Source organism: Talpa occidentalis, unplaced genomic scaffold (assembly GCF_014898055.3).
Source record: "Talpa occidentalis isolate TD23 unplaced genomic scaffold, MPIMG_talOcc4v2.1, whole genome shotgun sequence".
Taxonomy (NCBI): domain Eukaryota; kingdom Metazoa; phylum Chordata; class Mammalia; order Eulipotyphla; family Talpidae; genus Talpa; species Talpa occidentalis.
Window position 1 is genome coordinate 99,636,357 of NW_026555331.1, and position 11,611 is coordinate 99,647,967.

General features: G+C 36.7%; 1 protein-coding gene across 1 annotated transcript in view; it reads left to right on the forward strand.

Annotated features, from left to right (window-relative positions):
• The window catches only part of DNAH11 (dynein axonemal heavy chain 11), a 304,261-nt gene that overhangs the window by 22,895 nt on the left and 269,755 nt on the right, over positions 1-11,611 (forward strand). Inside the window, 3 exon segments of the mRNA XM_037508957.2 lie at positions 1,117-1,350; positions 2,477-2,644; positions 8,090-8,206. Coding sequence (XP_037364854.1) covers positions 1,117-1,350; positions 2,477-2,644; positions 8,090-8,206 — 519 coding nt within the window.

Genomic DNA, 11,611 nt, shown 5'->3' on the forward strand with positions numbered 1-11,611 from the left:
CTATTGAGATCTCTAACAACTTCCTAAGCAACCACATAATTAAAAACACAGGATCAGACTTGTAATTTAAATGAAGTTAAAATGCATCAGGAAAAAAATGGCATGCAAAAGAGCCTTTAGAATTGAGGTCTCCAGAGAGGGAAATTCTAAATGTTCATGATAAAAATGGGGAGTGAAGAACTGGAAGGAAACTTGATGATGGTTCTATGAGATTTTGATCAGTGTTCCATGGATCAGCTGGTCGTCTTAATCCTCTCTCCTTTCCCTTTCCTCTGTTCAAAACTAGTTCATGAGGCATATTTCAGCTAAATTTCAAGGTCTACAATGATATTTAAAAGAAAGCTTGCAACCTAAAAGAATTATCAGTGGCATGCCCACCTATTTTGTCCATTTCTCACCTGAGCAAGTGACCCTTGCTACTAAGTAAAGTGACCAAAAAACCATGGATTGATGGATTAATTTATATGAAAAAAAAATTGTGCAAAATATATGCTGGCAGAAATATCTATACATATTCTGATGACATGGTAGTCTTCATATCTGTGAATCTTAGCAAAACTTTAGTCATTGCTAATATGTGTAAATCCAGGAATTGTATGTCTCCTGTAGGTTTTTTTTAATGTATATGTCATTGAAACCAAATGCCTGAATTTCTGGAATTTGTGCTGTTTCACCACATTGCTGACCAAGTTCTACATATTTTCATTTAAAAATGATTGATTAAAAAAAATAATAGGGCCTCCCTGGTGGTGCAAGGGGTTAAGCATCAGCACTGTGAAGCTGTCCACAACTACTGCAGCACAATTTCAATCCCGGGGCCGACCATGGAGCAATCCACATGGCGCAGCAAACCTCTCCTGACTCGCCTGCTGCACCCCTCAGCAGTGTATTTCAGTCAGTCCTCCTGTTCTGCTCCCAACTCTGTCTCTGGTGAATCCTCTCACCCTCCACCCCCACCCCACACCTCTGGCTTGTACCCCAGCTCTTGTATGCAAAAATAAATAAATCTTTTTTAAAAAAGAAAATAAATAATAGTTTTTGAAACGTGTTTTTAGTCAAAAACACTAAACATATTTTACATATTTTTAATCATTGTTTCCCTTCATTAAATCCTAGGCAATAGCTTACCTTTCTCCTGAAGACCTTTTGAAAGGAGAAATTGAAGACTCCCTGGAAAAGGTGCAGGTGGCCATTAACATCTTAAAGACTTTCAGAAATTCTTTTTTCAACTACAGAAAAGGATTGCCAAGCTGTTTTATTGGAAATAAGAAGTTGAAACCATGGGATTTCCAGTCTCATCTGGTGTTTCATAGATTTGACACATTTCTTGACCGTTTCATGAAAATAGAGGTATTCATTTATTGATTTGTAGTTTATTCATTTTGTAGGTAGACTCAAAAATCCTAGAGTTTATATGATTCAGGGAACATTTTATTTTATTTGGGTGGAAGAGGGACGTCTCCTTTCTTTTTGCTTCTTAAGAGACCATCAAAAAGCCAGTGCTTTGAAGATAGTTTGACTTTTTAAAAATTCACTTTGATCCTTTTATTATACTGAGCTTAAGTGAATCTCCATGTAACCAGTGATTCGACTTAACCTAAGTTCCTGGAATGCAGTTGTAAATTAGGAATCTATAAACTGATCTCCTTTTTCCTCTGTTTAGTGATTATTATTGGGATTCCATAATGTACCCATTTGATAGCCTAAAATTTGCAGTCTTTTAGTATATTCTACAAAACCATTAAAACTCTTTATTAATATAGAGCATGAACACATGACTATCATTTTAAATACCTAACACTAAATATTGAATGGAAACCCACATGTATTAGCATCCACATGCCAACTGGCTAAGAGAGTTTATAAAGTTTGCAGTAATGGTTCTGCCTTATTTTCTTTGTAAAGTATTGTAACTCTTTGTCTTAAGCTTGGACATTTTTTTGTTATGAAATTTGTTGACTATGCTCAAAATTAGAGCCTCATGTTTTGAAAATTTTCATTATCACTAAAATCAGCCTGGATGCCTTTTAAAGTCTGAGCACTAAATGAATAACTACAAACAATTCACATTACCCTTTTCTAACAGTTTCCTAAGCTCCCTTCCAATAAGGGAACTGATTCATTGCAAGGTGTGGGAGGCTAAAAATAAGTTTTGGATATTACCTGGCAATCTGACATGATTAGAAGGACATAAAATTAGGGAGTCATGTTTAGCTATGGTCAGTTAGGCATTGCCTGTATTGTTGGATAATTATCAGCAAATGTGAAAATGGGAATTTGAATTTAAAAATTAGCAGTTACTTTGATTTTTTTTAATGATGTGCCATTGTTTTACATACTTGTTAACTTTGTTCAAGTCATTAATATTTATTTTGTGTTATGTAAGTGTCCATTGACTCTCCAGTTTTGAATATAAACTGTTATTTTGTTGCACAAAATGGTGGAAAGAGATTTACTGTACTATGTTTTTATGAAGGATATATTTGTCACCATATTGGAATTTGAAAAGCTGGAAAGACTTGAATTTGGCGGTACCAAGGGAGCAATTTTAAATGAACAAATCCATGAGATGTGTGAAGAATTTACAGAACTCTGTAAAGTTTTTAAACAGAGCACTTATGACCCATCTGATTGCAATAACATGGTAATACTGTATCTTTGCATTTTCATTTCATAGAGTCCTATAATTTTAAAGCTGGAAAGGGTGATAGGTCGCAGTGATAATAGGTACCATCCAGTCCAGGCTCTGTGGAAGAAGAGAGGTTAAATGACTTGCCTCAAAGCTCAGCCTTTTAGTGGTAGATCAGAGGCCAGAACTGAGGCCTTTGAGATTTCCATTTGCAACTGTTTCTAGTGACTGTGGTCTGGACTTGTTTGTTGTTCATGTCTTTTGAAAGGGAACTTTCCACATAGCTTATTTTTATCTGATAACACAATGTCCATGTACCTAGTATTTTTATTTTAACCTTTTCCTGAGTCACTAGATAATTTTTCAGGTTCTAGTTGGACAATTAGTTTCACCACATTTACTCCATATATTATTAACATATCTGATGTCTCATTTATTCTTATTCACTAGAGGTATTTGCAAGTTCACATTTCTGCCTCAGGGAGTAGGGGGAAGCTTTCAGATTTAAACTGCTTCTGTTTTCTGTCCCTCCCAGCATCCCAGCATGTTAGTAGCCAGGGAGTAACCTTTGAGCATCCCTGCAGCTCCAGGATAAAAATAGCTTCATTATAGTGTTTGCAAGAACAGTGAAGTCTGGGTACAAAAAAATATATGATTTAGTTTCCATCCTCACTGTTCTCTGTAAAATGTGAATTTATTCACTGTTGTATTTTTTTTAACCAATAATCAGTTCTTTTAAATGGTTATGGGCAATATGTCAGCTCTGGAAGAATGTGATGGGCAGCCTTAAACCTCTGAACTGTGGTCAGTTTTTGAGAAATGGACTCAATGGTAATGCCATTGTGTGTCCCTGCTAATTTGTGGAGAGGCAGGAGCCTAGCACTGTGGTGATGGGTAGCCTGAGTGCTTCCCCAGAGCCGGGCAAGCTTCTGGCACTTGGCAGGCACTCCGTGCTCACGATGTAATGGGACTCTTAAGAGAGACTCAGCTCAGCTCTCCTGAGCAGCCAAGCAGCAGAGGGTGAGACCTAGTGTGCTCAGGACCCAAGGGTGCATTCAAATAGCAGCAGAGTCTTGATTTCTTCATAATTACAAAACCTGGCTGTATTGTAAAGAGCCAGAGTTGGCCAGGTTTAACTGATGACTACCTCAGCAATGCCAAAGTTTCTGCTTTTTATGCCCCTGTCTGCACAAAGCCTGCACAGTCACATGTAAGAATAGAAAATTCATTTGTTCTTGACATGTTTTTCTGCTCAGTATTTGTATTTTGGTATTCAGACCCCTGTATGTTGGTTTTAGACCCCTATTTTATTTTGCCAATAACATGGACAGTGTTTACCTCTGGTCTCCAGGTCTGGGTTGAGAGCATAGATAACCTGCCCTTGAGGTTCCTCTTCATCCTCCTGATTATCTTGCCTTAGAATAGCATCTAGAAACTCCTTGACTTGCACATTCTTTGAAATCAAAAGGTGATTTAACTAAAAGTTTATTTAATCAATATACTTGTGTTGAAGAAGACCTTTGCTTTTTATGAATGTGTCCTGGTTTTCAGTGTTTCTTCAGAATATTGCAACGATTACATATTTTTGCTTAATAAGCTGTGATTTTGGTGCTCTTTAGCTGAATTCATTGTACTCTGATCATATGGTGAAATCAGTAATCTTTGAGACATTAATTTAGCAAGCAATTTAGTATATTCATGCAAGTGTATTCACATGGCACACACCCACCCACATACCCTTCCCCTCCCACTGCATACACCCCCTGCATACCTCAGTCCCCACTGAATATATTCTAATGCTAATAACATAACAGTTGAGTATATCATAATCAGCCTTCCTGTAGCTTGGTGTAGAAATTATTTAAATATTTTCTAGTAAATCAAAGAAATAATCACTGGTAATTTTGGGAGTACTATTTACTTTTCTCTCTTCATCAATCTCAAACCTATTAATTAGACTTTGAGCTGTTGGTGTGGCAAAGGTCTGCCACTGTGGGTCATTTACTGGACATGGGACTCTCCCAGGTTTATAGATGTGTTTTTGGGTTTCTTATTACTATTAAATGGAGAGTTCACTTTAGGTATTTTCTTTGACTTCATCCTGTGGGACTGTTTGAGATACAGACAATAGCAGGGAGAGACTTGCTTCCTTAATTGTTCATGTTTAACAACTAATTGTAGACTTGGCAATTTTGTTTGGCTGACACCCTGAGGTGCTACTTGATTAAATTTCCCCAGATGGTGAGGAACTAAGCATGGCTACTCTTGAGGGACACCCTTTGGTTCCACTTAGTCTCTGTTTATCAGCTAATTAATATTTACTGAGCAAGTGCTAGGTACTGGGCACTGTGCCAAACCTTAACTCACATTTTTGCTTACTTCTGTTTGAAGAACTTCTACACAGCTCTCCATAGTGTTTGAATCAGTTTGCACTCCCACCAGCAGTGTAGGAGAGTTCCTTTTTCTCCATATCCTTGCCAACATTCATTGTTGTTAGTTTTTTAATATGTGCCATTTTCACTGATGTAAGGTGGTATCTCATTGTAGTTTTGATTTGCATTACACTGATTATAAGTGATGTTGAACATTTTTTCATGTACCTGTTGGCCATTTGCATTTCCTCTTTGGAGAAGCATCTTTTTAGCTCTTCTGCCCATTTTTCTGACTGAATTGTTTACTTTGTTTTTGTTGAGTTGTGTGAGTTCTTTGTAGATCTTTGTGAACAGTCCCTGATTATCATTTGTATGCAGTGCAAAAACTTTCTCCCAATCAGTAGAGTGTCTCTTTGTTTTGGTTAATGTCTCTTTTGCTATACTAAAGCTTTTTATTTTTTTCACCATAGAAGATTCTACATGTACAGAAGCTTTTTAGTTTGATGTAATCCCAACTGTTTATCTTTTCCTTCACTTTCTTTGCTTTAGGGATGAGTATTTTGTTTTTTAAAAGATTTATTTACTGGGCCTCCCCCATGGTGCAGCAGTTGAGCGCTGGGCTGCGAAGCTGCCTGCGGCCTCTGCAGCACCAGTTAGATCCCCGGCCGCCTGTGAGGGTCCCACATGGTGCGCAGACCCTGCAGTGCCCGCTGCTCCCCTCAGCAGTGTATTTCATCAGTCTGCCTGTTCTGCTCCCCACTCTGGCTCTGGTGAATTCTCTCACCCTCCTGCACTTCTGACTGTACCCAATGCTTGTATAAATAAATAAATAAATCTTTAAAAAAATATTTATTTATTTCATGCATACAAGAACTGGGGTGTAGACCAGAAGTACAGGGGGGTGAGAGTATTCACCAGAGAGTGGGGAACAGAACAGGCAGATCTAAAATACACTGCTGAGGGGAGCAGCAGGTGAGATAGGAGAGGTCTCCTGCACCATGTGGGCTGCTCCCTGGCTGGCTGGGGATTGAACTTGTGCCACAGTGGCTGGTTACAGCTGATAGTGCTGTCCTCAACCCATGCGCCACCAGGGAGGCCCCTTTGGGGGATGAATCTTTACAGGTGTTATTGAGATGTGTGTCATGCAGTGTTTTACCTATTTATTTTTTCTATATATTTTATGGTTTCAGGTCTTATGTGCAATTCTTTTACCCATTTTGAGTTGTTTTTTGTACATGGTATGAGGTAGTATCTAGTTTCATTCTTTTACATGTGGCAGTCCCATTTCCTAGCACCATTTGTTGCACAAACTATCCTTTGCATATTCTTTGCTCTTTTGTCAAAGATTAGTTGTCCATATGTGTGTGGCTTTATTTCTGAGTTTTCTCTTCAATTCCATTGGTCTGTGTGTCTGTTTTTGTTTCAGTACTATACTATTTTAATTATTATGTGTTTTGAAGTCTGGGAGTATGACAACTCCATTCTCCTCCTTTTTAATCAGGAGAGCTTTGGTTATTTGAGATTTTATGTGGTTCCATATGAATTTCATCAATATTTGTTCTATTTCTTTGGAGAATGCCTTTGGAACTTTGATAGGGTTGCATTGACTCTGTATATCACTTGGGTAAGGTGGCCATTTTAACAATATGAATTCTTCCAATTCATGAACAGGGAACATCTTCCATTTCTTTATATCATCTGCAGTTTCAACAATGTCATACTTTTAATTGTACAGGTCCTTTACTTCCTTGGTTAAGCTTGTGGGACTTCCTATGGGAAAGTTCCCATCAGTGGTTCAGAATTTGTTTGAATGCATGATTTAAAAAAACAAAGGTTGAAAAAGAAAGATCTCCTGGATAGAGATTAGCATTTTTTCACTTCCTTGAAATGTTATTTAGTCAGTGTTCAAATATGTTTGAGGATCTTAAGTTGCCTGTTCTTTGTTGTCATAAGTTAGGCTTGTTACAACTTGCTGGAAAGTTGTGTTTACTTTTAAAAGTCAGTGATCCTTGAAAGAAGAGCTGTTGGCTCCAATTTCAGAGAAACAGAGATTTCTCTTGATGCTAAATATAGTATTGCAGTATTTGTCATAGTGTGCTAGAACTTTGTTATAATATTTTTCAGTGCATGTTAAATTCAGCATAAGGCTCATTCCTTTACAAAAGCATAGAAATGTCATTGTTGGAATGTGGGCTTTGGAGTGAGATTATCTGGCTTGAAATTCTGACCTTGTCATATACCAACTCTATGACAGTGTGCAAGCTACTTAATTTCTGTTTTGTTATCTATAAAATGGGGGAGGGGAGGAATTTCCTATGTCATGTGTTATAAGAATTGAGTTGATAATATGAAGTATTTAAAACAGAGTTGAATACATGTTGTCGTTACTATTATTGTTTATGGAGGTAGCATAGGACTCAAATGTGTAGTGTACTCCAGAGGCGTGCACTACAAATTATTATTATTTCTGAATTTCTGGGATGACTTCATAGAAGACTGTGAATTACAATGCTATTAGGATGCTAGTTATTTTCAGTTTCTTAATTATGGGAGTCGGTGGTTATGGATTAGGAAACCAGGGTTATTAACTGCACATTAATAGGAAACTGAAAAATGTAAGAGGAGAATTCTGTCTTGCTGTTGCTTTGATGATACTTTCTTATGGACCAGTGGATTTTAATTTTCCCTTAAAGCAAGAGTATTTCCTGATAGGTATTTTTTTGCTCCATGAAAACAAAATTTAAAAATCTCTAAGCTTGAAGATATATTAAAGTTATGATGAGAGTAGGTGTTTTTTTAAATTTTTTGTAAAGCTCTGCTGTTTTATTGGTAAAGTGGTTTGTGAGGAAGAAGGACTGATTGACAAAGTACTGATATGTGGTCTGAACTGATAAACTTAAACATACAATGGCCCCTGTAAGCCCCCACGGTGAACTATTACTCAGAAATAGCTCCATCCTGAGGTTCTCTGGACTCTCGTTATTAAAAAATTGATTAATTCAAAGAAGGGGGGAGTCATCATGCTCCTGTGATTACTACTTTCACTACTGGATTCTTTCCTATTAATATTTTGTTTTGCATTTGGCAGGAATTTGAAAGTGATTATGTCGTGTTTAAATCCAAAATTTTGGATTTTGACAGAAGACTTGGGACAATCCTTTGTGAAGGTTTCTTTAACTGTAATGGTTTAGAAGCTGCATTTAAGGTTAGTTCTGAAGAAATAATCATAAAAAATTCCATTAATGACTAAATCAAACTATTAGATGAATGGAATGAATATGTTCTTTCTGGTCCAGGTAAACTATTAACTGGTCACATTCTCTTCATAGCTCACTGAATTATAAACTTTGAATAATGCACTAATGAATAATGAAGTTTACTTTGGACAAGGTCAGTTTTAGGATGTTTAACCATTGAGCTTTTCTTGTATTCACAGTCTTTTAGTTTTCATTACCTTTACAGCAAGTTTTGCATGACTAACAAAATACTATTCAAAATTAAACCACATTGAGTGATGAAAATGTTAATTCAAGAATTTCTTTCTATTGCCATTATTTGCACATTATATTCACCAGCCCACTTTATTGCTTTGACTGAAACAAGTAGCAATTTATATACTAAATTTCTCAGGCATAAGACACCACAGACTATTGGATACATCATCATTTTGTGTATCAAAGAAAAGTGCTGCTGAGAATTGTGATGCCATTGATTATATAATGTCCAATTCCAGAATTGTTAAAACATGAGAGAATGTTTGTTGTAGAACTGGTAAACTAGGCTATGTATGTTTTTAGAGTTGTATATAAGAAAAGTGTCTTCCTAGTCTTTCCAGTGGAAAGCTTATAGCATGGGCAACAGGGAAACCATGTGAAACTTGCTTGTCAAAGAATTGCAAGTGAATGCAAAATTTAGGTGACATCCCACAAGAGGAATTGAAACCATTATCAGAAGAAACATGACTACAGAATGATGAGCTTAATTCATTGAAAATGAAATTGCAAAATGGTATAACACACACACATTTTATATGAGATTTTTTTTTTATTTTGCCCTTCAAATTCAAATTAATTGGTCAGGTGGTGTTGAATGCTGCTCATGTCTTCTGGTCCCAGTCAAGCATTTCAACTTGGAGAATTCTCAAAGATAAAATAGTTCTTTGATTTTTAAGAGCTCTTCAATGAAACTGAGATGGTATTAGTTGTTATATATAGTCTGTTATAAAATAAAACAACTTGTAAGTCCATCTCCCAGAAATTACTATTATATTTAATTCTTACTACTCTTTTTTTGAGCTAACTATGCTTACATATTTAACAAAAGTGATATATTCTGATCCTAGGAACCTTTTTTTACTTAGCAGCAAATCATAAATATTTTCCTTGCCTTTTTTTTTTTTTTTTTTTTTTTGTGGGACCCTCACTGGCGGCCAGAGAATGAACCGGCACTGCAGAGGCTGCGGGCAGCCTTACAGCCCAGCGCTCAACTGCTCTTCCACCAGGGGAAGCCTATTTCCCTTGCTTTTATAACAGAATTCAACAATATTATTTTTTAAAAGATTTATTTATTTATACAAGAACTGGGGTACAGGCCAGATGTGTGGGAGGGTGAGAGGATTCACCAGAGACAGAGTGGGGAACAGAACAGGCAGACTGACGAAATACACTGCTGAGGGGAGCAGTAGGTGCGACAGGAGAGGTCTGCTGCACCATGTGGGATCCTCGCAGGTAGGCCAGAATTGAACCAGCACTGCAGAGGCTGCGGACAGCTTCACAGGCGCTGCGCTCAACGCCTGCACCACCAGGGGAGGCCCTCAACAATATTATTTTTAATGGCTTTGTAGTAGTCAGTCATATTCTCTGTTACTGGAACTACTTTCCTTCTTTAGAAATAACTGGAAGAAAGAAATCACATTTACAGAAGTAACTGCATTTTTTCTAATTTGAGTCTCTTCCTTCTCACAACCATTAATATGGTTTCTATTTTAGTACATGCCAGTTATTTTTTAAACAACTTTATCTTACCTTATGTCAGATTTTTTTCTTTAACTTTCAACATACTTGCATTGTGTCCACTGGAAAATATGAGATTCTGCCTTTGTAAGTTCTGTAGGGATGGAACATCATCTTACCGTTCTCATTATATGTAGATTGCCTTTTGCAGTACTGTATATAAAGCAGGCACTTGAGTGCTTGAGACTAGAACTAATCAACATGCTGAAATGACACACTAAGAAAGGTAAACTGCAGGAAGAGTAAGTGGCAAAGGAAAAAATTATAGGTTGGATATTTAGGGAGAAAATGATTTCTATTGTAAGTATAGGATAATGAACTTTGGCCTTTCACTATTGTGTCCTAGGGAATCAATATTTGTAGACTGTTCTCTGAGGGCCATGATTCAATGCCTGCTCTTAGAAAAGACGTGCTCAGGAAAGTCACTGGAATCAAACATTATTTTACTGTAGTATAAAAGCGTATTTTAAAACCTGTGGTGTTGGCACACACACACACATACACACACAAATACTAATGAGTGGTTCCCTAAAGTTTACATTGTGTTTACATGAAGGTAGACATAAGTTTGTAAGACAAAAAGGTATCAGAAAAGTCTTCGGACAATATAATTGAAAACTATAAAATGGTGAAGTGTGTATGGTTCAGATGGCAACAGATTAAAAATATCTTTGAAAGCAGCCAAGCTAGGAAAACTATAAATAGGTACTACTTTGAGCAGTGTTATGAAAAGCGATATTACATAATGGAACTGAGAAGTAGAAGAAAATGAGGGTAAACCTTACAGATCTCAAATGGAATATATAGGAATGAAGCACATAGTGGGAGTCAATCTTGAACCTTTTGAGGCTGATGTGAAGGACAAAGTCTATACTCTTCATAAAGTCACTCTTAGTTCTACCATGACAGGGAAGCAGGAGGTTAAATGACCTTTGTTCTCATCCTGGATGGTAGTTTTTATATATCTGATATTGAAAAATTATGACCATTTATATTGCCTAAAGGGTTAAGGCTTTTCTTAATACTGCTTTGTGATTTACAACCTCCTCGAGTGACATTTTCTCTTTCCTCTCTTACACTTGGAGTTAAGTCTCACTAAGCATACCAGGTAGGCAAGAGGAGATGTAGCTAGGAAGCTTCTTGATTTGTTTCAGTTGCGGTTGATATGATAAGTGATTGAAAACAAAAGTTGTGAAATAAATGTGTTTTCCCTACTGTTGTCAGAGTATGTGTTCTTGGTTAAATCTATGTGGCGGTGTTTTTGAATTTTAATGTCAAGTCCAAACTCAAAACTGTGGTAGTGAAAGGAAAGTTATTAATTTGCATTTTCCTAGGTAACAGCTAACCAAGCAGACTCAAAATACTTAGTTTCTGCAGTACTTAACAAATTATATTACCAGGGAAAAAAAGGGGGGCCAGGCAGTGGATATCTAAATTGGTCCCTCAGATCTGTTTAGAATTACATTTCAGTTTGTATTCTCATTGTGTTGATTTTTGCCTCAGTGAATTTGGTTTTTGTAAATGTTTATAAAATGTTTGAGTGAAGCTGCTTTGTAATAACAAAATTTGGAGAATAGATCCTGTTTCCCTAAGAGGAA